Source organism: Alnus glutinosa, chromosome 8, assembly GCF_958979055.1.
Source record: "Alnus glutinosa chromosome 8, dhAlnGlut1.1, whole genome shotgun sequence".
In the NCBI taxonomy this organism is placed as follows: Eukaryota; Viridiplantae; Streptophyta; class Magnoliopsida; order Fagales; family Betulaceae; genus Alnus; species Alnus glutinosa.
The window spans coordinates 14964092-14991079 of record NC_084893.1 but is presented as its reverse complement, the minus strand read 5'-3'; the positions used below and the strand labels follow the sequence as shown (position 1 = coordinate 14991079).

The 26988-nt window shown below is 39.1% G+C and overlaps 1 protein-coding gene across 6 annotated transcripts in view; it reads right to left on the bottom strand.

The window, feature by feature from the left end:
- LOC133874892 (BTB/POZ domain-containing protein At1g04390) overlaps positions 1-26588 on the bottom strand; it is a 30878-nt gene extending 4290 nt beyond the window's left edge. For 2 of the 6 annotated variants that reach the window (XR_009901404.1, XM_062312786.1), the window contains exons 1-7: positions 26413-26588; positions 15844-15973; positions 14678-15185; positions 14456-14589; positions 13923-14365; positions 12562-13710; positions 11916-12068 (exon numbers count right to left, since the gene is read on the bottom strand). Coding sequence is in view for 5 of the 6 variants with exons in the window: in XM_062312786.1 (XP_062168770.1) it covers positions 11916-12068; positions 12562-13710; positions 13923-14365; positions 14456-14589; positions 14678-15185; positions 15844-15973; positions 26413-26519 (2624 nt within the window). In the remaining variant the exon portion in view is untranslated. Of the gene's footprint in view, positions 1-4316; positions 5048-10447; positions 11170-11915; positions 12069-12561; positions 13711-13922; positions 14366-14455; positions 14590-14677; positions 15186-15843; positions 15974-26412 lie in introns of those variants that run through there. The other 4 variants (XM_062312785.1, XM_062312787.1, XM_062312783.1 and 1 more) reach the window with 4 other exon arrangements.
- Between the last annotated feature and the right edge of the window lie 400 nt (positions 26589-26988).

Genomic DNA, 26988 nt, shown 5'->3' with positions numbered 1-26988 from the left:
TGCCCATTCTCCGCTTCAGCCCAAAAGAAGAATACAAGCCCAATTTAGCCCTATGCCCACAAGCCCAAACTAGCCACACTTCAAAAATATCAAGAAGCTTCCTAAAAACCCCAACTCCTGCACTGATGCGTCAACTTCAAGCTCAACGTCATCCACTGCAACCCTCTTCTTGGAGCATGCCAGACTACACCCTCTGGAATCTCGAATCCTGGAGCCATCAGCATGAAGTCTTTACCCAGACGACCAAAAGAGGACCTCTCCAATGCGAAGCAATCCATTGCTTCCCGGATCGTCTCCAGCTCCCGACCCAGTGGAATGATGTTCTCCACCTCGGACCAAACCGCCGCCGCCGTCTGAACCAGAGCCCCGCCATCTAAGACAGTAGATGGTGAGGGCACCACCTCTGCGAACGACAAAAAGCCCGTGACCTTGCCCAAACTCTTCCCCACCGGAGCGCCACTAGAAGATGAAGACACCATCGTGGTTTCAAAAAAAAGCCAACGCTTTGTTCAACTCCCTAGAAACATGACCCCAACCTTGCCCGTCACGGCCTTCAGGAAACAAAATCATCCCTCTCCGGCCACCCACAATGTACACCGCCGCCTCCAAGAACTGGCCGGAGCTATTCCCACCTCTTCGAACGATGGTTACCTTCGAGCCCTCCCTGAATGAGTTAACGAAATCCTCAAAACAAGGATTTCGTAACACCTCTTCCACCATCAACAACAACCAAGCAACGCAACGCGCTCCCAGCATAACCCACCCTGAGAAACCATTCCTATTTTCCACCACCCTCAACTCAACAGACCCTTTCACCACCTAGAAGATGAAAGATTTAACCTCCACAAAGAACCGGCTCTCCATTCCCAACCACACATGACAACCCCCAAAGGGATTCACAGCAGCCACGCCGCCACGTGCCGCTCACATGGCTGATATCCAAAGTGACGCAAGCTTCCCCCAACTAACAGATGAGAAACTAACCCAACCCAGAACCTAGGCCACTATCCAAAGTCTCCTGAGCAGCGGTTGGTGCGATTGGCCTTGGATAAAATAGGTTGAAAGTTGTCGAAGAGATGTCGCCAGAGAGTTGTGGTCATTTTTGGCAAGGTCTGGCGTGAAGAGAAGTGACTGATGAATGATGTGATCTGTGGTAGAAACTGGGTGCTATCATATTTAGTCACTATCACCATCTCCATAATGCATCTCTATCCATAGCATACCTCCACAATCACTTCTCCCAAAGGGCTCGATTGAACTGAATGAGATTTCTAGCTCCCAACCCACCTAATTTTATAGGAGTGCAAATGCCCAATTCACTAAGTGGAATTTAAACACATCCTCAATACAACCCCATAAGAAATCCCTCTGAAGTCTATTAAGCCTATTGGCCACTCCCACGGGAATAGAGAAAAGAGACAAATAATACATAGGTAGATTGGATAGAGTACTCTTAATTAGAGCCAATCTACCATCCAGCCAACCAACGTTCCATTTTTTCAATAATGCCATTCCAAATAGAAGTAGCCTTATAAGAAGCACCCAATGGCAAACCCAAATACTTCATAGGCAACGAAGAGACTCTACACCCAAGAATATTGGTTAGTTCTTCTACATCTTCTACTTCGCCTACATAAATAATTTCTGATTTTGCTAAATTGATTCTTAACCCCAAAATTGCTTCAAAACATAAGAAAAAACACCGCAAATGACGAATTTGTTCGGAGTTTGCATCACAAAAAATCATTGTATCATCAGCAAACTATAAATGAAACACAAACAACTCTTCATTATTCCTCGACCCCACTGAGAAACCTATCAAAAGACCCCTATCCATTGTTGCAATCATCATTCAACTTAACACCTTCATAATTATCACAAACAATAGCTACGATTAGGGCTGGCAAAATGGGTTGGTGTATCGGGTTCGGGTTGACTCGATTGACCCACTAACCCGCTAGGGTCAACCCGAATATGACACGATTAGATAAACGGGTTGGCACCTTAAACTCAAAAAGGCCACACTAATTTGCCGGGTAACCCGACCTGACCCGTTTAGCTAATGTGTCGTGCCAAGTTGACACAACCCGTATGATGTTAGGGTTAGGAGGTTTCTTTAAACGGGTTGTATTGAAGATTAAGGGCAGACAAGTTTAAGAACTTGGAGAAATCAAAAGGGAAAGGACCAGATATAGCGTTCGATCTTAATTGCCGACAGCCGGCTGAGTGTGTCTGGCGGGATTGGACTACGTAAGCCAACTTCGGGCAATCAGAGTTCAATGACTCTGGAGTGGTCATTGTTACACAACACTCTTGTCCAGTTTTTGCATAAAGAGCTCTGATTCCAATTGAAAGAGTGCGGGTGTGAGATATTATTAAGGACATCAAGCAATGCTTGCTTATCTTCAACTGGGTTGGTAGCAGTGTGCGAGAAAATAAGGAAAATGCCAAGAAAGTGTGAAATGATGTTAGGGTTAGGAGGGTTTTTTTTTTTTTTTTTTTTTTTTCTAAAAAAAAAAATAAATTATTTTAACGCATCGACTCGTTTGACGTGATTATAAACAAGATGACCCGTTTATGAACCAAACCTGATTAACATAAACCCAAACCCTATAATTTCGCGTTAGATTCGTGAATCGTGTAAAAAAATGCCTACCCTAGCTACGATAATGGATCCCCTTGTCTTAGCCAAAGAGAGCCAGAGAAAATCCAAACGGTGTTCCATTCACAAGAATGGAAAAACTTTCGCGTCAGATTCGTGAGTCGTGTCAAAAAATGCCTACCCTAGCTACGATAACGGATCCCCTTGTCTCAGCCAACGAGAGCCAGAGAAAAAATCCAAACGGTGTTCCATTCACAAGAATGGAAAAACGCACCATAGATATACAGTGCTCTATCCAATCCCTCCATGTCTCCCCAAATCCGCATTTCTTTAACAAATAAAGCAAGAAATTCCAATTTACATGATCGTACGCCTTCTCCAAATCCAACTATCTAGATTCCCTTGATCTAATCCGACTATCTAAACACTCATTAGCAATTAGCATTAAATCCAAAATTTGTCTACCTCCAATGAAAGCATTATGTGAGTTAGAGATAATCTTCCTCAACATCGACTTGAGTCTGTTTGCTAAAACCTTGGAAAGAATTTTATTAACCCCATAAAAACTGCCATGATTATTGGGAATATGATTGCAAAATCATGATTGCGCAGCGGAAAATAAAAATTTTCAAACCAAGATTGAACTTTAAAAAGAATATGTGAAGAACTATACTATTTTAAAATAAATAGCAAAAGCAAAAAACACTTACTTGGTGTTCCAACCACACCTTGGCTTTTGGGCAAAATCTTTTCTTCGTGCTCCTCTAATGAAAATCACGTGTAGCCTAAGGGATCTTGAGATCTTCTCACCAATTACTAAATATAACTAAGAGTATGGGCTCTCAACTTGCTCCTCACAATACTTTTTCTTATTCTTGAGAATACTTCAAGAATATTAAGTTCTTAGTAAACACTGAAGAACTGTGAATTAGTAAATTGTGAGCTACAGAGCTATCTATTTATAGGCTTAGGATACTGAGAGAAAAGAATTCCAACCCATGTGGGACTAAAAGTATAATTTTAATCCATGTGGGATTGGGAGTACCAGTATTAAGAAAAAAACAAATCCTAGTACCACTAGGATTCGGCCACAAGGGGAATCAATCCCCTTGTGCCACGCAACCATGGGGAGAAAAAATTCTCCTCGTGCACCTAGGACTATCGCTTTAACCCTAGTCCAATTCCTCTTAGCCCAATGCTTGGGCTTGGGTTTTGTCTCTAGCCCAATGCTCTTTTCAAGACCAAATAAAAGCTTGTACTTGGTTAATTTACATTAGCTTGGTGAGAGACTCAAAGGATAAAATAAAATTAGCTTAAATAGGTTTGTGACCCAATTATCTTTGAAACTGTCATCAGACTCATATTAAATTACATTTAATTCCACTAAAGAAATGTAACTGCACTTTAGTATTTATTTTTTATTAATACAATTAATCCCTTAGACATTCTAATATTGACATTTGATTCCTCTATAAAATCTTCCATAACAGAATTAAAGTCAAAGACACTGTCACTTTAATTCTCTACCTCTTTATCTTTGAGTCACTGATTTTATTTATTATTCTTGTACTTGTGAAAGCCTTATCACCATGTTCATAGTATTTTGCTATTCCTTACCAAAATGCCATTGCCAAGGACTAAAAATAATTCAATCCATTAAATCTATCTCAAGGGAAAATTTATTATCCTTTGAATAAATATGACTTGGATTTCTTCTTTAAAAAAAAGCTTTTCTCATAATGCTACCTATGATCACCCAACACACCGAGGATTTTGATTGCAGTAAAGGCCTCACTCCTAAATACATCAAAATGACCTCCACTTGACATCTGAGTTCACAATCCTCTCAAGATTTAGAATTAATATCATAAGTGTCGGGGGTTACAGTAATTCCTATTGACAGTATTTTTTCCTAAAAAACAATTCACATGATCCGTTCAGTGCAATACACTTACACATCAACCCAGAACCTCCAACTTCACTTGATCAAGATAAATTGATGTGTAACACTCTTTGCAAATGGAATGCTCAATTCTATTACCGACTACGAACTAAAGATTTAAGACTACAAGATTTATGGACTAAGACCTTGTGGGATAACCCAGTTACTCACGCCATAGACCATATTCAATGCAATCTAAGGACCTTTCACATGCACAATATACAGAATCATAATAAGCATGTAAAAATATCATATGTCATATGCACAAATAATTTAATTAGTGAATAACAACTTATATTCATTACAAACTTTTAATGTCAACATAAATCATTGGGATTTAGGACATAATCCCCAATAATGATATCCTCTTTCACTACATCCCAACACTCTTAAAAAAAGCTAAGTGAAACCACCTAGTCCCAACGCTTTACCACCATTCAAATCCCTCACCACCTCCTGCACTTCGTGCTCCTCACAATCTCTTTCCAACCAAATACTCTCATCTGCATCAATGGATAGGAAATGAAGACCATCAACCCTTGGTCGCTAAATAATCTGCTCAAAGTACAAGTTTTTATAGAATTGCACTATATGTTCCTTTACCTCAGTAGAGTTAGAAGACATAGATCCGTTGATGATTAAAGATTACACTTGGTTATTTTTTTATGGGAATCGGCCATCTTATGAAAAAATTGTGTTTTTATCCCCCTCCCTCAACCACAAAGCCCTAGATTTCTATCTTCAACTCACTTCCTCAGGAAGCATAGTTTTCTCCAATTCCTTAAGACATATCTCCCTTCCTCATCCTTTCCTCCTCCACTAAACCACGACCCTCTGCAATTACATCTAGATCCCAAATACCCTCCAAAAGCTCCTCCTTTTTCTTTCCGACATCACCAAATACCTCTTCATTCCATTTTTTCAGATCTGCCTTCAAGGCTCTCAACTTACTAGCCAAAATATAACTTGGTAAACCGGAAAAGTTATATGACAACCACCAAGTTTTAACCTTGTCAACAAATCCCTCTTATGTCAACCACATGTTTTCAGACTTAAAATACATGCTCCTCCTCTTGGCGCCCCACAATCCACAATAAAGGAAATTGATCTAACAAAATTCTTAGCAAATGCCTTTGTGAAACATTAGGAAAATGTTCTTCCCAATCCGAAGATAGAAGAAATCTATCAATTCTAGACCATGTATAATGCCCCCTACAAGCAGAATATCCAAAAGACCTTGCTCAAATATGAAATCTGAAAAATCCCCCATAGCTGAAGTGTGTCTAGAATCAGCTGATTTTTCGCTTCGAAACCGAACCACATTAAAATCTCCTCTAATACACCACGGCTCCCAAAAAAAAGATATTATATATACATAAATAAATAAATCCAAGGAAGAAGAAATACTTAGAAATCGTTAATGCTTAATGATTCGCATCTCACAAATATGAAAAGAACTAGGTTGGTCATTGGGTTCCTTGGCAAAAAGTCAACAAATGGTTGGTTGAGTGGAATTTATATGTCTCACCCTTTTCAATGTGAAGCTTGTTAGCTTAGAAAGCATCATCGTGTGTCTTTTTAGTCTTGGTAAGTCTTGAAATATTCTATTCAAGACCCTTTAATTCATATATGTTATACCTAGTTTGTGTTGTAAATATAATGTTTTGTTGTGTTTTGTCTTATTTTCAGGTCTTAATTGAAAACTAATTCAAAACATTCGAATTAGACTTGAAAATACATCAAGGATGATTTCTATCATTTCCAGAGTTCAAGATTGCTCCTGCCAAGAAAAAAAATCGGTTAAGTATAATCGATCGATCGAAGAAAATTGATCATGCAAACAATCGATCGAGCAGCGTAGGGCAACATCAAAATTGATCGAGCGAAAATCGATCGATCGACTTCGAAGCGATCGATCAACTTCGGATATTTTCGAAAGAACCTAGAACGATGTCGACATTATTTTGAGCGATCCAAATTGATTCATTTTCTGCAGTTCACAGAGGATGTCGACATCCATTTTGTGCGGCTAAAATCAATCTTTGATGATATTTTGTAAATACAATTCTCTATATATATGACATGAGCGTTAGGGATTCATTTTATGCATTTTTTTGGGGTTTCGATTTTCTCAAGTGCATCCCCAATTTATTTTCGTGCTTTTTAGTTTCCTTTAATGCAACTCTCTGGGTCAAAATCCAAAGAGTTTCTTTCCTCTGCTATTCTTCTTGTTTTTACATTTTAGTTTAGGGTTTGTATTCTTTTTCTTTTCTTTCTGTAATCCAAATTTCTTAAGTTTAATATAGTGTTCTTAGTTCATTTCAATCTTGTTTTTTTACTGTTTTCCGTAGATTTTATGCTTAGATTTCATTTTGTAATGTGTAGCTAAGCCCATTCTTAGGGTTTGATCAAGTCTTTTCCAAATATCATGGATTGTTCTTGATGTTTTTAGGTTTTTCTTGATGTGTATGATGATTGCATGGTCTTGAGGATTGCAAAACTATTTTGATTTTAGTCTTGCTTTTAAGATTGCGAAACCGTTTTGTTATTGCTTTTCAAGCTTAAAACCGACGTTTCCGATTTCTATGATTGAGGAAACGATGTCTATGCAATGGTTCCGTTTGGCATGATGCATGTTTACTTAGTAAAGTCGTTTTATAGGGTATTCTAGGGAACTTTGATCACTCCACACCTTTTGTAGTTTAAAACGCTTTTCAATTGTAGTTTAATCTTTACGTAGAGTGATTGGTGCGAAACTGAAATATCTTATCATTATATCCTAAATATGGTGTTCATGTGTTGTGTAGGCTTATTAGGAGGTTTTATGGTCCATGCTAGGGAGTTTAGATCATTTCACAAGTAGTTGTTAGGTGGGTGATTTGGGTGTAACTAGATGGGTTATTATTTTTTTTTGATAAGTAATTTAAAATTCAATAAAAAGCGCAGAGGGGCGCAACCCTAATACACGGGAAGTATACAAGAGAGCCCCTAAACAGGAGGAACAACTAATAAATTAAGAAAGTCTACAAAAGTAGAAACACCTAGGTGGCAAAGATGGGGAGCTATCCATAGATATAGCGTGTTAAGAAGACGCTTCCTTAAAACTACCATTACAGTCTCGACATCTTCAAAAAGCCTCGCATTCCGCTCCCTCCAAATGCTCCACAAAACACAGTGAGGAACTAAACGCCAAACCTTTTTTGCTAGGCCATGCCCTCGAAAAGCACCCCAAGTAGTCAACAAACCCATCACCGATTGTGGCATGACCCATTCAACTCCAAATAAAGAAAACATAAAACTCCAAAGCTCACGGGCGGTGTCGCAATGAAGTAATAGATGATCAATAGACTCCCCCTTCTTCTTACACATACAACACCACTCAATAACCACAATATTCCTCTTTCGTAGGTTATTATTACGTCTTAACAAGGGTAACTTTATGTCGAGGTCGTCATATGGTTGACACCCATTACGCGCTCATATCAAGCATGTTAGGAAGATCCGTGTGAGTCATTAAGCTTTCCATTGGTATGCGGTTTAGATAAGATCATTACCTTAACCTTTCTTTTTCTTTACTTTTACTTTCGTTTTCATCACTTTACTTGTTTTAGTTTCAATACTAAAACTTTTCTTTCTTTTTCAAAGTTAAATTAGATACGTTTTTAGATATTCCATTACGCAAAACAACCCATCAATCATTGTAGTTCGACAACCTCACTATAGTACAAAGACTCGTACTATTGCGAGTGATTTATAAATATAAAATCCACATTCGTCGTGTTGAGCAACGTACCAAGTCTAGTCATGTTATTCGAGTGTCTAGTCCTTTTGAGTTGGTTTATTCAAATGTTTGGGGTCCTGCTAATTTTGCATCAAATGACATTCATTATTTTGTGACCTTTGTGGATGATCATTCTCATACGACTTGGCTATTCTTAATGAACAATCGTTCCGAGTTGTTCTCCATTTTTCAACTTTTTTGTCAAGAGATTAAGACTCAATTTGCCCAGAACATTCGTACTCTACAGTCTGATAATGCTAAAGAATACTTATCTCACCCCTTTACCACTTTTCTTGTTGAAAAAGGTATTGTTCATCAGACCTCTTGTGCTTAGACTCCACAACAAAATGGGGTTGCTGAATGTAAGAATTGTCATTTGTTGGATGTCACCCGGGCTCTCATGATTCATATGCACATTCCAAAACGCTTTTAGAGATATGTTGTTCTCAGTGCATGTTATCTCCTTAATTGGATGCCTTCTTTTGATTTGAACAGGGAATCTCCTCATTCAATTTTATTTCCCCGCTCACCACTTTTTTCCTTGCCTCCTAGGTTTTTTGGCTATATTTTTTATACTCACAACCTTGGACCTAGGTTTGACAAACTCCATTCACGCGCCACCAAATGTGTTTTGATTGGATATTCTCAAACTCAAAAAGGATATCGAAGCTGCAGTCTTGTTCTTCACCGATACTTTGTTAGTACTGATGTTACTTTTTTTGTCTCAACCCTATTTTTCAGATACCTCCTCTTGTGAGGATTCTCTCTTTGGCATCCCTCTCCCTACGCCTGACCCTTCAGAGACGGTGCCACTTCAGAGATTTGCTCCCATACAGGTGTACACTCGACGCCCACGACCTCGTGTCCCCACCACCGTCCCCAGAGTCTTCCAATTCAGTTCCTCTAAACTCAGACTCATTACCTATTGCTCTCCAAAAAGGTACTCAATCTTGTCACCAGGCATCCTCTTGGTAACTTTGTCTCCTATCAATCCTTATCTCCTTTATTTCTTCTTTCATTTCAAACTTTTCTAGTGTGTCTATCCCTAAGACAGTTGAGGATGCGCTATTTGATCTCGGTTGGAGGCACGCCATGGAAGCACAAATGGACGCTCTACATCAGAATGCCACTTGGAAACTTGTTCCTCTTTCTCCTGGCAAACAGGCTGTCGGATGCAAATGGGTATATTCTGTGAAATTAAATCCTAATGACAGTCTCGATTGGTTGAAAGTTTCCCTGGTTGGTAAAGGCTATACTCATACCTATGGGATAGATTATGATGAGACTTTCTTTCTCGTTGCAAAAATATCTTCAATTAGAGTTTTGATCTCTCTAGCAACTAATCTTGATTGGCCTTTCTATCAACTCGATGTGAAAAATGCTTTTCTTCATGGTGATCCTCCGAAAGAGGTATATATTTGGAGCAACCACCAAGGTTTGTTGCTCAGGGGAGTGTGTGTAGATTGAAGAAGAGCCTGTGAACATAAACAAGGAAGTCTCATAGACACTGCACTGGCTCACTTCATTGCTCCCCAGAGTAGCAGATCATGGCTTCCAGAGGAGGGAAATAGGCACTCGAGGTTAGGGTAGAGAAGAACTGCTGAAGTTACGCGAAACCATCACAAGGGTTTATGTACAAAGAACGGGCAAACCCGAAAGGCGTAGTCGATGGACAACAGGTGAATATTCCTGTACTGCCCCTTGTTGGTCCCGAGGGACGGAGGAGGCTAAGTTAGCCGTGAATTTCATAGTAATAGAAATACATGTCCTACCGAGACAGAAATTGTGACCATACATAAAAATGACATTGCCATAAACTGACAAGGTAATATTTCCAGAGAATGAGAACGTAAATGGAAATTGATGAATAGGCCCTTATGGAATAAATATTCAGCCGCTTGTGAGCCCTCCGAATTCATTTATTTTTCTGGTATACAATCGGATTGGAATATCATTTATAAAATTTAAAATTATATTTCTAAATTTTTCTCTTTTTTTTATATATTTTTATTTATATATTTTATATATATATATTTTTATTTATATATTATATATTTCACCTGAATACATTTTCTTTTTTTTTACCGGAGGAATGAGGGAAATTTCCAGTAATGGATTCAGATGGCAAGACAAAAGAGGCTTGCATAACTAATTATTAAGTATGGGATGAACTCTAATTAGGAAGAAAAATCTACTTTTGAATGTTTAAACCTTAGATAAATCTTACACTAAAAAGAGTGCCCTTACTTCAACTGTACAGGAACCTTCCTCGAAAAGAAAAACATATCAATGGATTTGAGCATACCTGACATCCCAATCACAAATTAGGTTTTCAATACTATTAAACCACACTGCTATCAACATCTCCAATCCTCCAAATTATCTGATGGCAGACAAGATCACCTAGAGTTACTACCACCCTCTTGAGAAAGTCGAACAGAGGCAGCACGTACCATGTCAACTAGCATCTCATCCAGTGCTTCAAGTTCACCAGAATCACATAGTTGACGATACGAAGGGGCCATGTAACTAGCAGCAATTTCAGCCAACTTCCACAGAGAAAAATTAGCAGCAATTTGGATTATTTTAATGGACAAGTGTCTGGCAGAATCAAGACAAGAACCAATGACATGTGAACAGGCTTCCTTGACATCTTCCAAAAGCCAGAACTCAGCAAGCCAACAAAGCTCTACATATGGATGCAGCTCGCATAGCTTTTCTTTGGTATCCATATTATCCCATAAACATCCAGAGGGAGGATTCGGCAGCTTGTTGGAGTAGAACCAATCCACTAATTTCACCAATGCTTCCCAACTAACAGGGACCTTTATGGTTTGTGAATGGCTGTACACATGAAATAACATCTGAGGGAGGGGGAAAGAAGACTGGACACAGATAGAATAGACTACTGAAGATGAAGAAAGAAAAGAGAAGTATCGATTGTCTCTGGGGAAAATAAAAAGAAAAGACAAGCACATCAATTCATAAAAGATGCTTCGAAGTACTACAATTTGAAATTAATAAGAAGAAAAATGCAGCCCCCACCCCCCAAATATAATCATCAACACCGAAGGAGAGGAAAAAGTACAAGAAAAAGAAAAGTTGTAGACCGTTAGAGGGAATATGTGTGTGGAATAGTGAGTAATTTCCTAAGAGTATGAGGAGAGGTATGGAGTGGTATGTAAACCTTATAGAAATAGGCTAGATGTACTCCTATAGCTGTCAGAATATTCTTGTACAAACTTCTATTTAAATAAATGAAGGAAGAAGGGGCTACGGTGATTGAACAGCTCCATTTCATTTTCATAGGTTTTCCATTTCAGTTTCATAGATTTCATTTTACAGACACTGAAAGAACCCTAGCAAAATGACACAGCTGTCACATACTAAAAATCAACATAAGAGCCAGAATATGAAAAATCATCATTAATAAGAATCTACAGACTAGCTTCATTACCTCCCTTTCCTGAAAGATCATAAGCTAATGGAAAATGGACATCTGTTGTTATAGTATTTTTCATTTCTTTTTTCCTGAGCAACTTATTTTAATACCAGAAAAAAAAAATAAAAAATAAAAAACATAAATGCACCTGTCCTGCATTCCTGACTGAAACAAAGCCTGCATATAGTCACAGCTTGACCACAATATAACCTTGTGAACATGCATATGTGGCACTGATAGAGAGCAAAAACTGCATGTCCAGCACATTAGCTCAGTTGCTTTAGCTTCCAAGATGATGTCCCTAAGATTAAAAATAAAGTTAATTAGAACCCCAACTTTTTGAAAATGAAATAAAAACAGTGTAAGCATTTAAGATTGTTCTCTACAAAGACTTATTCCCTAAACTAAAAATTCAACTAAACACCTTATTTATCATTCCACAAGCTCCTACTAATAAGTCACTATATTAGGATAGAAAAGAAAACGCTCATTATAATGAATCAATATGGTAAACCAAAACACAATTCTTAGCCTAATATCATGATGATCAATAATCTAGCTGCATTAAGTGACCAGTCACGCAGATATTCCTCAGTTGCATTTTCAATCCAGAGACAGCCTTTTAGTTGAAAAATAAGGAGGCAAAAGGGAATTCTGTATGCTTCTGAAGTGTAGAGCTTAACTAAACTCCTTGTCAAATTCAGAACGGGACCAGGGTTACAAAAATAAAAACAATGCTAGTAAGAAGCAGAATTAAGATGTCCTAAAGTAAAATATAAATGGGAAAATCATACGAGAATGGAAGTCCAGCTGGACCAAGAGCCAAAGAAAGATCAGAGTATGGAAAAGGAGTGCCCCACTTTGGACTTTTCCTAGAAAGCAGCTGTAATAGAGGCTGCACATTACAACGTTTAGCCAGAGTTTTCAACTTCTTCACAAGTTCCTCTCCTGCTTGTAAATATCCCCAGTAAACATATTCCAACAACTTCAGCAACGCCTGATGATCAACATGAGCTGATAAACGAATTTCTTTACGTACCTCTCCAAACGATTTCCTTGTAAAGTCTCGTACTGAAGAACCATCGAATGTATTCTCATCAAGATAGAGTTCTTTAGAAGGCAGGAGAGAGGGACATTGAACTGCAAGAACAACACCATGAACACTCAAAGAATCGCCATTCGTAAGAATGAGGTGCATATCCACATATTCTTTCTCATTGAGTCCTTTCCCAATCCTTTTCCCAATTTTACTAGGAAAACCATAGGCTCCAAAGTAACTAAGAACGTAAGCAGCAAACCATCTGAGTCCAGGAGTAGAAGTGTTGATGCAGATCTCCTGGAGCTTGCTAACTAGTTCAGCTTCAGTATATGCCATCTCACCAGCAAATATGTCTAGAATATTTCTAGCAGAACCAGAATTGTGCATCAACTCAGCTAGTACCCACAAACTATAAAGCAAAGGAATGTCTTTGCCCTCCCAGTCTTCTGTAGAAACCCAGCAACAACACCTCTCATGGAACGTATTATGCAAATGAGGAGCAAAGCTCAGCCTTCCTATATGGACATCATTCTCTAAGCACCACTTTACAAGAACTAGTAGTGTCTTTATCCCTTCACCTTTGATAACGTTCCTCTGATATTGTGGTAAACCTGAATAACAAGTCAAGCCAATCAAGTTAATGACAATTTTAAGTACATTTGGCATTCCAAGGTTGCTACCGGAGGCTGTATAACTTAGGGTATGCAGTACGTGTTTCAGATATTCCTTGCCATTTGGCTTCAGTATCTCGAATAGTGTCAATCTTGCCCTTGAGGCAATATACTTGCATGGAGAGAAAATCATCATGAGAACTGCCCTTGATGCCGGTTCACTTTTGAAGGCATCAACAACATCATTTTGACATATTTGACACCATTTGCGAATTACGTCCACAAAGACCAAGCTATGAAAAAAAAAGACAAAAAAAAAAAAAAAAAAAAAAAAAAAAAAAAACAGAATAGCAAGCAGAAAAATTAATAAGCACCCAAACAATAGAGTTGATGAATCACCAGAATTTAAAAGACATCTTCATCCCAAAAGAAACAAAAGGCTACAAATTTTTTTCAAAAAAAAAAAAAACTAGAAAAAAGATGAGTTTTAATGATGGTAGATTACCATGAACATGTAATAAGGATGTTGAGGTGGAGTTCATTTCCATGTGTGTTGGGGTTGAAATCTTCCCCACAATGTGTTGCAAGCCATCCAAGAATATCCCAGATGTAACCCCTCAACACAAGAAGATAATTGGAACTGAGAACCTTATGCGCAATGGACATTAGCTCCTCCAACGACAAGAAATGTTGATATAAGTTGTCGTGAAAATCTTCTAAGAGAAGACCAAGGAGAACTCTGTCAATCCCTTGTTTCCAAAAATAAATGTGATGCTTGCCTGCCCAACGAGTAATCAGAGCTAAGCGACATGCTTCCTTTAATAAAGATACTTGGTCATTTGCAGCCTTTCCAGAAAGTGAGTTCTGTTTGCACATCTCACTTACTATGGCATTAACAACAGGCTCGCCAAACAAGTTCAACAATTTCAAACAGTTTTCTTCATTTCTCTGATGATAAACGAAACACAATAGGTCATCATAAAGATCTAAGTATCCCAATAGGTTATCTTCCAAGAAGAACAAAGTTACAAATATTACCACTAAACATTGGGCAAGTCTAAATCCCTCCACCTGAACAGAATAAGGGTGTGATCTGCCCATGCATTGCACAGTGATCTGCAGAAAGGCTTCTCCATTATCTATAAGATTCTTGGCCCCACTACCACATAAAGCTGGTAAAGAGAATTAGTAAATTCTTAAACAACAAATTTCAAAACTAAGGAATGTAAAAGGACAAATTTACATATCAAAGTTTCATACCTAAAGCAGAATACAACTTCAAAACTGCAACTTTAACAGATAAATCTGGCCTTGCAAATATAGCCTCCAAAGTTTTCATCAGTTTAGCATCAGTCCAAACAGGATACCTAGATGGAGGCCACCGCCACAATATTGTACTCAATAGCGAAGCCATCTCTTGAAAATGTTCGCTTGGCACCATACCTCCAGAAGTATCTTGTATGTTACTAACAATATGAGCAACAGTTTTTGTTTCTTTCAAAATCTCCCAAATTGCTTTCTCACTCTTAGAGTTCAGATTCAAGAGAACCAGATTCAAAGCAATAACACATGATATAGCAATGTTTCCTTGATTTAAAGATAATGATTTCGAGAGAGGATAAACAAGATCTAACACATAAGGCTGCACTATTGAATTGGGTAAAATGTTGACCAACTTTTCTACCACATTTGCTGCTATATTTAGCATGGATCCATTTCTATATTGAAGAATCCCTACCAATGCCCCAACCATATCAGAAACTGAATCCTGGAAATGAAATGAAAAATATGGATGTAAACATTAGCTGGAATCGTGCATTGCCAAAAATCCCAAGCACATCATATCAACAAGACTAGATTAGCAGTGACCTGGGCACCGCTAACTTTGAAAATATTGATATCATGTTCCGTAACAACGGAAACATGATTGAATGGTGAGAATTATTCCAATAAGTCTTTCCCATTCTTCTTTTTTTCTTGTTTCTTGTTTCTTTTCTTTTCTTTTTCTGACTCGACACTTTTGGTAAACACACTATCAAGCTTCCTCGAAATGATAGGATGGATTTTCTAGATACAGATAAATTTGATATCTCAAGTCCATACACCATATTTTTCCATCCATTTCATCTCTTAAATTGAATTTTAAATTTTGTATAAAAAAAAGCATGGAAGACTTCATACATATGAATGGAGCACCATTGAAGTTAAAACAGAGTGTGTATTCTCAACAGCTTCAAAATTGTCTTTAAGGTGATGGCATATGTTTACAACATCATAGTTGCAGAAAACAAAACACAACCACAGATTTCAATACTCAGAATAAATCAAAAGTCCTACACTTACTACAGCCAACCTAATGCACAAAGGTTTGAGCATGATGAGTGTAATTTTCAGACAAAGTCTAAAATGTGGATATCTTTGAATACCTTTACAAGGGGATGGTGTATTGTATCTCCAGAAATAGAATCAAGAAATGCAGCGATTGAGCGAACCACATGTCTTTGTATCTCAATATCCATAGACTGCCATTTCCTTGTGTTGTCATCATAAAATCTGCTGATGCACATTAGGTCGTTTCAAATTTAATTATTCATCCATGAATGACTTCAAAAGAGGAAAAAAAAAAATCATTTGCAAAATTACAAACAAAAAATCAACCAAACCCAAGATGCGAAGTGATTATCAATCTGAGACCATCAAAGTTACCCCAGATGGCATGGACTATCAATTGGTGAACTAAAACATATGGGAAAATTTATTTTACCCCTCAAACCGACACCCCATTTGCAAACACACCCTAAAACTACCATTTGTGACACTTGGCTTATCAAACTACCAATTCGTTGCAACATAGCCTCTGTTAAATATCTGCGTTAAAGTGGATGGAAAATTGTGCACATAATATAAACGTGAAAATGTTTTACTTGAGCACAAAGGAGTCTAAGCTTCTGCAGAACTCGAAGACAGAGGTTATTGATGAGGCAACTCCTATGAAGGTTGCTGCTAAGAAAACTTCTCCAGCAAGAGGTTTCTTATGGAAGGGATTTCTCAATCCGAGGTCAGTCAGGGCAAGCTTCGCCTAAAGTGTCGGTTGTGTCGTCGTCAACACTTTTGGGTAGTTGCGTCACTCCAACCGCTGATAAGGATGAGGACCTTAGGGTGAATGGTCTGATTTAGTCTCAGAAGTGGCCAGTAGGTTTTGGCCCGCCGGGGCAAGTTGTTTTGGGATAAGGGCGATGAGGTCTAGGATGGGGAGGATGGTGTATCCCCTTTCCCTTTGGATGTTTATCCGCCCGACATGCCTTTGGATTGAGCGGCAGATGGTGAAGAGAATGAAGTTCCGCTTTTAGCTATCTTGGATCCCAGTGTAAGCAAAGAGAAGTTTCATCAAGAAACAATGGTTGCGCGCCAAAAGACTAAAGGTAGGGGGGAGGTGTTGAATTTGAAAAGCTCCATTAATTATGACAATGATTGTGCAACCTCCCAGCGTCGGAAAGGCAAGGCTCACATGATGTAGTGTTGAATGCCTCTCGTGGATCTTAGGTCTTTTGGGTTTTTAGGGTCTCTTTCTTTTTTGGGGCTAGTTTGGTTGTTCCTATATATACTACTTGTGTACCTAGTGGGGCCTTACGCATTTTTTATAAAATTTTATAACTTATAAAAAAAAAATTATATGTTTTACTTGATATATCCAAAATGCCTAAAAAAAATTTAAAGGAAATGCAGAAAAAAAAAAAAAAAAAAAAAAAAAAGAAGAGAAAAATGCAACAAAAAATATATATATATATATATTTTTAAAAAAAGGTTGCTTAACCACCCCTAAAAGCTAGGGGGTGGTTCCCTCGGTCACTTGTGGGGGTGGCTGACCACCTCCTTACCTCTTTTTTTTTTATTAAAAAAATTGTTGCATTTTTTTTTTAATAATTTTTAGGTTAATTTGGGTATTTCAAGTCAAAATTTTGCACATGCATCTCTCATGTGCGATTTTTTGTCTATTTTAATGCCAACATTTAATGGAGGGGTAATATTGCATCGAAATGGTGTTTTGACAAAGCCAAGTATCACAAATAGTAGTTTGGGATGTCTTTGCAAAATGGGTATCAATTTGAGGGGTAAGTATATTTTGCCCTAAAATATAAGTCACGAATCTAAAGAGATCGTCTCAATACCCTTATATCAAATAATTGGGGTTAGCTTCAAGCTTGGTTGTTATCATATACTAGATAGTGAAAACTAAAAAGTGAATGCGATGGCAAGTCAGAGAGGGCATGCAAGCCTAACCCAAAGTATTTGGCATTGGAGGGACTGCACAAGACCAAATAGTTGTTTTACTTTGTTTATTTCCTTTTCCTGTTTTGTCTTTATTATCTGGCTTAACAAGCCCAATTTTGTCTTTAGCACACTACAAATCGCCTATAAAAGGGGGATCTAGGTTATATTCGGAAAACAAAAGAATTTAATTAAAATAAAATAAAATTTGAGGTTTTCTCCTACCCTAAATGAAGACTGAGGTTCTCTCCTACCCTAAACAAAGAGTGGCTGTTTATCAATTGGCATCAGAGCCACGACAACCAACAAGTAGGGCTGAGCATGGGGCGGGAGGGGGGGGGGAGGGTGCGGGGATGCCCCTTTTTTGACCCTGCACCCCGCTAAAATCTCCCTGCACCCGTGCGGGGCAGTTGGGGTTGGGGTGGGGATGCACGGGGGGGGGGGATCAGCGGGTATGCGGAGATCCCCGCGGGTATAGAAAGAGTAGACAATTTTCTTCAATTGCCGTTGCCATCATGATAGAAACTCTACAAATAAATCCATCAATTTAGATCTGAGATTCCTAACAAAAAACATATACGGATATACCAACAAGGACAAAAACCAGATCTAAGATTTTCAACAAAAGCCATATATAGATATACCAACAAAAACCAGATCTGAAATTTCCAACAAAAACCATACAAAAACCAGATCTAAGATTTTCAGCAAAAGCCATATATAGATATACCAACAAAAACCAGATCTGAAATTTCCAACAAAAACCATATACAAAACAGTGAAGTGAAGCTCTAATTCTCTGAAAAATAAAAACACCTGCAAACCTGTTGCGAGCTTCCCACGTTCCCATCTCTCTCGCACCTTCTCTGATAAGTTCTCCCCATTTCTGCTCTCGAACCCATCTTTGTTGGATCTCCGACTAGTGCCCATAACAAAACCCAAACAGTGAAGTGAAGATTGAAGAAGGTAAAGAGTGGTGCAAGGGGTGGCTGAAGTTTGTGAAGAGAAGAGAAAAAATGAAGAGAAAGTTCAGAAGAGATCGAAGTGAAGCTCTGAATCTTTTGATGAGAGGAAGAGGAAGAGTCTAGAAACAAAATGAAAAAATGAAAACAGAGGAGGCGTGCTGGATTTTCTAATTCTTTTTCCTTATGTTTTCTTACGCGGGGCGGGGCGGGTCCCCAAGGTTTTTTTAAAACCCCAACCCGTGCCCCGCCCCGAACGAGTTGGACAAAATCCAACCCGTGCCCGCATAAATACCTTCAAAACCCGTAAAAATAGGGGTGGGGCGGGGCAAGGGAGCCGGGGCGGGGCGGGTCCTGCGGGTCCTGCTCAGCCCTACCAACAAGGAGCGCATTGAGAAACTGGAAGCTGAATTGTTGGAGGTATGTGAGGGAATATAGAGGACGGAAAAATTGCAGGGGCAAGAGGACTCCATGTTCAAGATCCTAGTCATTGCTATCCAATGCCCAATTGCGTCCAGCCATGCTACCCAATTCTAGGCAGATCCCACTGCCAGAGTCAACCAATATTTCAGGGCCAATTTTTTTTTGATAAGTAATAATCAAGTCTAATAAAAGCGTAAGGCGCCACTAAGTACACCAGAATTATACGAAAGGGAACACCTAACTAGAAAGAGAAAAACAAACAAGAAAATCGACATAACAAAGCGACAGTGGGGACACAAAAGCCACCATCTAAAGATATAAAGTATGAAAAAATAAAGCTAAAATATCCTCCAAGGACCTCTCCAAGTCCTCGAAACAACTATTATTTCTTTCTTTCCATACACACCAAAATAGGCAAATTGGCACCATCTTCCAAATTACAGCACTCATCAGCCTTCCAGACATTTACCAACAAGCAAACAAATCGATAACTCTTCTAGGCATAACTCAAGACAAATCAAAGCGAGTATTTCAGAGCCAAATTGATCGTCGGAGTATGTAGAGTGTCTGTCAAGATGTTCTATGAAGATTTCATGAGAAGCAAGCGAATAGAGTCCTCCTTCAACACTCGGGGCAAACCACTTTGTGCCCTGTTCTGACCAGTTTCCACAGCTGGAACATGGAGCAAACCATTTCATGCCCTAATCTAGGCCATTCCCACTGCTGGGGTCTTCATCCAGCTTGGCAGTCCACCACGTTGACTTCCAGCACAACTATGATCCAATGCACTAGGAGGATGGCACAGCGTCCTCTGAGCATGTTTAGCATTCCAGTTGAGCCTCGTCACAAGCAGCAATGCATCGCAGTGAATGAACGTACTTTCCACACGGTTGCAATTCATCACACCACGGGAATGGCACAACGTACTTTCCACATGATTGTGGTCCACTAGGGTGGGCTAGGCTTAGAAGCCAAGGAGCGGCAGCAGGATGGGCGGGGCACATTAAATTGGACTCTATGCAAGAGTTCTTAGACTTTCAGCAGACGCCAATCCAGCAGCAAGTTCCTTTGGTTTCATTTCATCTTGAAGGGGAGGCGAACCACCAGTGGTAGAGGGTACAACGGGTATATTGCGATTAAAAAAAAAAAAATTGTTCTGTCTTGGCAGCGTTCGAGAGAGGAATTATTGTGCCTTCTGGATAACCCTAAAGAATCTCCAACCTCAATGCAAGCCAATCAGCGCACTGAGAACTGATGATAATTTCGCTGGAAAAACTATTTCTCTTCTCCCCCACCCTCGACATCGACTCCCCATCCAGAACTGAGAAGACAAAAATCTTTGACTCCATGATAAAGCTTTTCTCCATCTGAAAACCCACCCAACTCTCAAGCGGCTGACTCAGGAAATCACATTGTCACTGGAAGAGAAGCAACAAGTTTATAGAGCATATTCTATGAAAGCTTTGCAAGTTGAAGTAGGTATGACTCAAATTTTCTGCAGATTCCCCCACTCTGAGAACTGGTCTTTAAATTTGGGAGGGTAACTCAATCAATTCATTCTGCATTTTGATGTCATACCTTTTCATGCATCTCATAGACATAAGACTCCAATGCATTTTTCTTATCTTTTGTATGCTCCATCTTTAAGTCTTGTTGCACCAGCTGAAGTTCTTTCTTTTCAGCGTCTGAGAGCTCCACATTTGCCATTCCACCATAGACTCTCTCACTAACAGGAATATCCAGCCTTTTAACAAACTTGTTTTTTCTCTTTCCCCTAGGTAAATTATATATAATGAAGCATTATCCGCATTCACAACTAGTTCCCTACGTGATTATGCGTAGGAGTTTGAGAGGCCTGCTAACCACGTAGTGGGCTGGCCACAAACCTCATTGATTGTCACGTTTTTGGGTGGATTGCAGGAAAAGATTGCTGATGATATGCGAATGTTAAAACCCTCAACATTGAGAGATACTATTGAGCTTGCGAGAATGAAGGATGATCGGCTTACTAGGCAGCAACGCTCTGACAATTCTGGTAATTTTATACCGGCCGCAAAGTGGTTTCAATTGCAGCCACCACCAATTCTTGATGTGCCACTAAACCCAGTTCCTAAAGTGCCGCTAAACCAGCAAGCAACTTCCGCCAATCCCACATTAAAAAACTTTCATGGGAAGAAATGTAGAAGCGTCATGAACGTGGGTTTTGTTTTAATTGACTCCAGGTTCTCTTGCTTTAGACAGTTTCAAAAGGAGGGGAGGATAATCAGGTTAGGTGCAAAGCCGAATATGGGGGGGGGGGATGTGACACATGATCAAGAGTCTATGCGAACCACAAGGAATCCATGATTAAAGTTGGGTTCTGGACGTTAAGGACAAGGTCCCACTTGAAGGGGGGTGAATGATGGGCTTCACAAGTCAGAGAGGACACGCAAGCCTAACCCACGGTATTTGGCACTAGAAGGACTGCACAAGACCAACTAATTGTTTTGCTTTATTTATTTCCTTATCTTGTTTTATCTTGTTTTATCTGGCTTAATAAGCCTTGTTTTGTCTTTAGATCTATAAGAACCGCCTATAAAAGGGGTGAGCTAGGTTACATTCTGAAAGCATAAGAATTTAATAAAGAAAAAAAGGTTATCTCTTATCCTAAATGGAGACTTGGGTTGGTTTGGTAAAGTTTTGAGAAGTGTTTTGGGTTTTGAAAAGAGTTTTAAAAAAGGTTAAAATTGAGAAATGATGTGATGGCACATTTGAAAAAAAAAAATTGTATTTGAGGTCTACAATAGAAAATTTGTTTGGTAAAATTTTGAGGACTGTTTTTGAAAAATGAAAAGCTAAAGAGTGTTTCCATCAAATAAAATAAAACCGTTGGAGTTAGACTCCACTGTGGTGGCCGCTTGGCGGCAGCCACCCCAGCGGCTGCACCAGACTGTCCTGGCGGCCGCCACGAGGTCGCCAAATGATCCTAGCGGCCAACATAGAGCCACCAAACGCTTAATGGCCGCCACGAGGCCACCGGACAGATCAGCAGCCACCGAGGTGGCCGTCGTCGTCATGTGTTAGGTGACTACTAGTGACCACCATGCCAGCCTCTATTTTTTTTTTTTCTTTTTTTACATGTAACAAAAAGGGCCTACACCACCTGAAAGAAAATGTACAAAGAGTGTCTCCACACCAGGAAAAAAAAATGTAATATGTTTAGTTATTTTTTTAAAACTGTTTTGTATTTTTTTTTTTTGGTTGAGAAATGTTCTATGAAAAGTGTTTTTTTTTTTTTAGTTTGCTTTGAAAAGCGTGTTAGTGGTGGGCCACCTTTGAAAATCTGTATAGATAACTGATGAGAAGAGTTTTCAAAGAAAAAAAAAGTTTCACGAAGAGCATACCTTGGACCAACTCACCAAATGAAATTGGAACTCTTCACCTAGCCCACCCCATAAGAAATCACGTTGAAACTTCTCAATGCGTTTAGCAACACTCGCTGGGAGATGGAAGAGGGACATGTAATACGTGGGTAAATTAGTAAGGGTGCTCTTAATAAAGGTGACTCTGCCACCCTTGGACAGATACATCATTTTCCAATTGGCCAACCGATATTCTATCCTCTCAAGAACTCCATCCCAAATATGCTTTGCCTTATAGGAAGCCCCCAATGGGAGACCAAGATACTTAAACCGGCAGTGTGGACATCGGTTGAAGCTTTACGATCTGTGGCGCCGTATTGTGCGCAGTTTATGGGGATGCAGTCATGTGGACTGGGTTTGTTTGGATTCTAGTGGGGCCTTTGGGGGCATTCTGATCATGTGGGATAAAAGGGTTGTGGAGAAGATAGATGAGTGTGTGGGAATCTACTCCTTGGCCGTCTCCTTTAGGAACATTGTGGATAGTTCCGTTTGGGCTTTTGCAAGTGTGTATGGTCCGAACTTTGATAGTGATAGAAGACTTCTTTGGGACGAGTTGTTTGGCGTCCTCAGCTGGTGGAACATGCCATGGTGCATAGGAGGAGATTTTAATGTCATTCGCTTTCCTAATGAAAGATCAAGAGGTGTTCCTCTTTGTTCTGCTATGTTGGAGTTCTCTGATTTCATTTTTTATCAGGGCCTAATGGATTTGCCTCTTGTGGGAGGTTCTTGCACTTGGTCATTATCTCATGATCCTCCCAAGTGGTCTAGGATTGATCGTTTTCTGGTCTCCCCAGATTGGGAAGCTTGGTTCCTGGGTGTCTTCCAGAAAAGGCTTTCCCGCCTATGTTCGGATCACTTTCCAATCCTTCTTGATTGTAGTGATGTTTCGAGGGGGAGCAAGCCTTTTAAATTCAAGAACATGTGGCTAAAGGCAGAAGGTTTTGTGGGCTTGGTGAAGCAGTGGTGGGATTCTTATTTGTTCCAAGGTTCACCAAGTTTTGTCTTTGCCCGTAAGCTCAAAGAGTTAAAATTGGACTTGAAAAAATGGAATGAGGAGGTGTTTGGCAATGTTGAAAGGAATAAGAGGATTTAGTGGAAGATCTTCGAGCTTTTGAAGCTTTGGAAGAAGGAAGGGCCTTGGGTGAGGAAAAGCTTTTGAAGAAGGCAGAGGTTATCAAAGAGTTAGAGGAATGTACTCTTAGAGCACTAGCAGCAGTTACCTAACAATTTTCTCTAAATTTAGGGAACAAAATTACTTTTTGCTTCCCTATAAAAAAATATTTCACAATAGATTCTCTTATCTTTCCCTATATCAATTAAGTACTCTTTTTTACTCTTATTTTATTCTTTTTTCTCTTTCCTACTTTTTGTCATTTTATTTTACCAACCAACTCTTTTTTTTCTTTCTTACTTTTTATCAATTTTTTATTATTATAAAGTATATTGGGTAGCTACAGTGCTACCCAATACAAAGGGAAACATTGTAGCTACCCAAGGGAAACATGTATATTTAGAGCATCTGCTGTGGGAACTATTTTGAACTTTTTACTGAAATTTTCTCTATATTTAGAGAAGGGAACCATTATAGGGCATCTGCTACTAGTGCTCTTATGGAGGAGATGAGCTAGAGGCAAAAATCTAAGGTTTTGTGGTAGGCGATAAATGCACAAAATTCTTTCACTCTATAGCCAACTCTAACAGAAGATTTAATTCCATCGATTCCTTATTGATTGATGGTAGGACTTCTTCAAATCAGACAGAGATAGTGTCCACATTATCAAGTTCTATCAAAACCTCTTTACTGAACAATCGTGCTTTTTTTTTTTTGATAAATAAGAACTCAATAAAAAGCGTAGAGGGCGCAACCCTAGTACACAGGAAGTATACAAAAGTGCCATCAGAGGAAAGAAACGAATAAGAAAGTAAAAAATCAGCGAACGACATACTACCTAGGCTATGTGCCGACACCCAAAGATATAACATATTAAGCACATTTCTACAAAGAGCCCCAACCGGTATCTGTTAGGTTAGTGGATGTGGCGCTATGGGATTAAGAGAGACACTTGGTGGAGAATTGTGGTGGATTCAAAATATGGCAGCTTCTGGAGTGGGTGGTGCTCTCTTAAGCTTGCAAGAACCTTTGGGGTGGGGTTGTAGAAGAACATTAGAAAAGGCTGGGAGTCATTCTCAAGCTTTTCTAGACTTGTGGTGGGAGATGGGACTAGGATTAGATTTTGGCATGATCTATGGTATGGGAATATTGTTCTCAAGGATGCTTTTCCTGTTCTTTTTAGTATTGCTCGGTCAAAGGACGCCTCTGTTGCGGCTAATGTGGAGCTCCTAGGCGGTTCTATTCAGTGGAACGTGAGCTTCACTAGAGAGGCGCATGATTGGGAGATGGGTGTTTTTGCGTCTTTCCTACAAGTCTTGCATTCAGTTACAATGAGAAGAGGTAGTGAAGATAAGCTTTGGTGGGTTCCCTCCAAAAGAGGTCTTTTCAAGGTTAAGTCATTCTTCTGTTCTTTGTGTTCTGAAGGGAGTCGCTTTCCTTGAAAGAGCGTGTGGCAGACCCAAGCTCCTTTGAGGGCGGTCTTTTTCGCATGGTCGACAGCTTTAAGCAAAATTCTTACTTTGGATAATCTCTAGAAACGACGTGTTATTGTCATAGATAGATGTTGCATGTGTAAGAAAGATGGGGAGTCTGTGGACCATCTTCTTCATTGTGATGTGGCTTCTGATTTGTGGAGTGTTCTCCTTAGCTGCTTCGGGATATCTTGGGTTATCCCTAGACGGGTTAACGACTTGTTTGCGTATTGGTGGTTCGCTGGAAGGCCTAGGAGTGTTTCGGTGTGGAAAACGGTGTCCACTTGCCTTTTTTGGACTATTTGGAGGAAGATGAATAATAGGAGCTTTGAGGATTTGGAGAGATTCTTGGAGGATATTAGTTCCTCTTTCTTCCATACTTTATACCTTTGGACTACGGCCTTTGTGTCCCCTCTGACGATTAGTTATGATGATTTTTTTTGTTCGCTTTTCTCTTTCTAATCAGGTGTCTCCTCTTGTATACTACTGGTATACTTAAAGGAGCCTTACGCTTTTAATAAAATTGGTTTATTACTTATTGAAAAAAAAAAAAATAGTTTTCAGAATTTATGGGCATGTTTGGGTAAGACATTTTTTTATATATTTTATTATTTTTGAAATACATGTTTGGATTGTTTTGCTAAATTTGAATTCTACACAAGTTTTATTTTACCTTTTTCAATTTTGTCTTAAGTTTTTTAAATCATCCAAACATAACTTCAAAAAATAAATTTTTTAGGTATTCACAATTTTGAATATAGTAAAGAAATAGTATAATATAATACAAAAAAAAAAAAATCAAACACCCAAAGGTGCCCTAAGAAGCAAAAACTGTTTTCAAAATTTTTTGCAGACAGGCCCTGAAAACTCCTTCCCTAAACAGAGACTATGTTTTGGAGAGTGGATGTTTATCAGAATCTCCTCTTAAGACCTCTGAGCTTCAACACAAACCACGCATAACATTGTTTCCAATTACAGACTCGTCACAGAAGCTTCTAGTGATCAAATATCCTTAGTATGATCAAGATAAAAACATAAGCTGAAACGAACTACTCAATTTTGCAACAAATTAAGGAAAGTACAAGGAAGAACTAGAACTTTTACGCAAGACATAAGTACCCACAATAATAATTGACGAAAATTAATAGTACGGAGACAATTCCTAATTCGAAAATTGTGAAAAAGAAAAATAGTCATGAAGATAAATACCATTATCCCACAATCTAATCATCAAATATCTTAGTCATAAAGACATGATACAAACAGTTTAATTTCACCTAATTATTGAAAGAAAAAAAAAATCATAACGAGTTAACGGGTATTCAAACAAATATAAGATGAAGTACGTGGAGGTGACCTGGTGCCAAGGTTGAGAGCATGGTAGAGACGCTGATGGAGGGTGTACATCTGACCGCTGATGCTCCTCCGATTGTTCTCTGATGCTCTGTGTTTTGATGATCTCATCTTCTGCTACTATGCAAATGTGGTGGCGCTTTTCTTCTTTTCCCTCTAAAATTAGACAAATTGATCCCTCTACACCCCTTACCCGCCTCCGTCCACCCCTGCCTACGTGGCAATTGTCTTTTTTTTTTTATAAAAAAACAAAAACAAAACAAAAAACGCTGAAACCAGCGTGGGGAAAAATTGGGAGAAAATCCCCCCGAAATCTCCCCTCTCTCTCGCCGTTGAAGCCACCGGCGGCGTTCGTTCTTTCTCGGCGGTCGTCCACCCTCCACCGTTTCTTTCTCTCCACGTTCTCTGTTCGGTCTTCTCTCTCTCTCTCCATCTGTGCATTTTTATGGGATTTGTTATTTTTCCTTGTAATAGTTAAAGACTGCTAGGGAAAACAGTTTATTATTTTGAATAGTGCATCTGAAGGTGAAGAGTAAGCTGGATCTTCTGGTATACTGAAGTGTTGTCGGTATGTCAAACC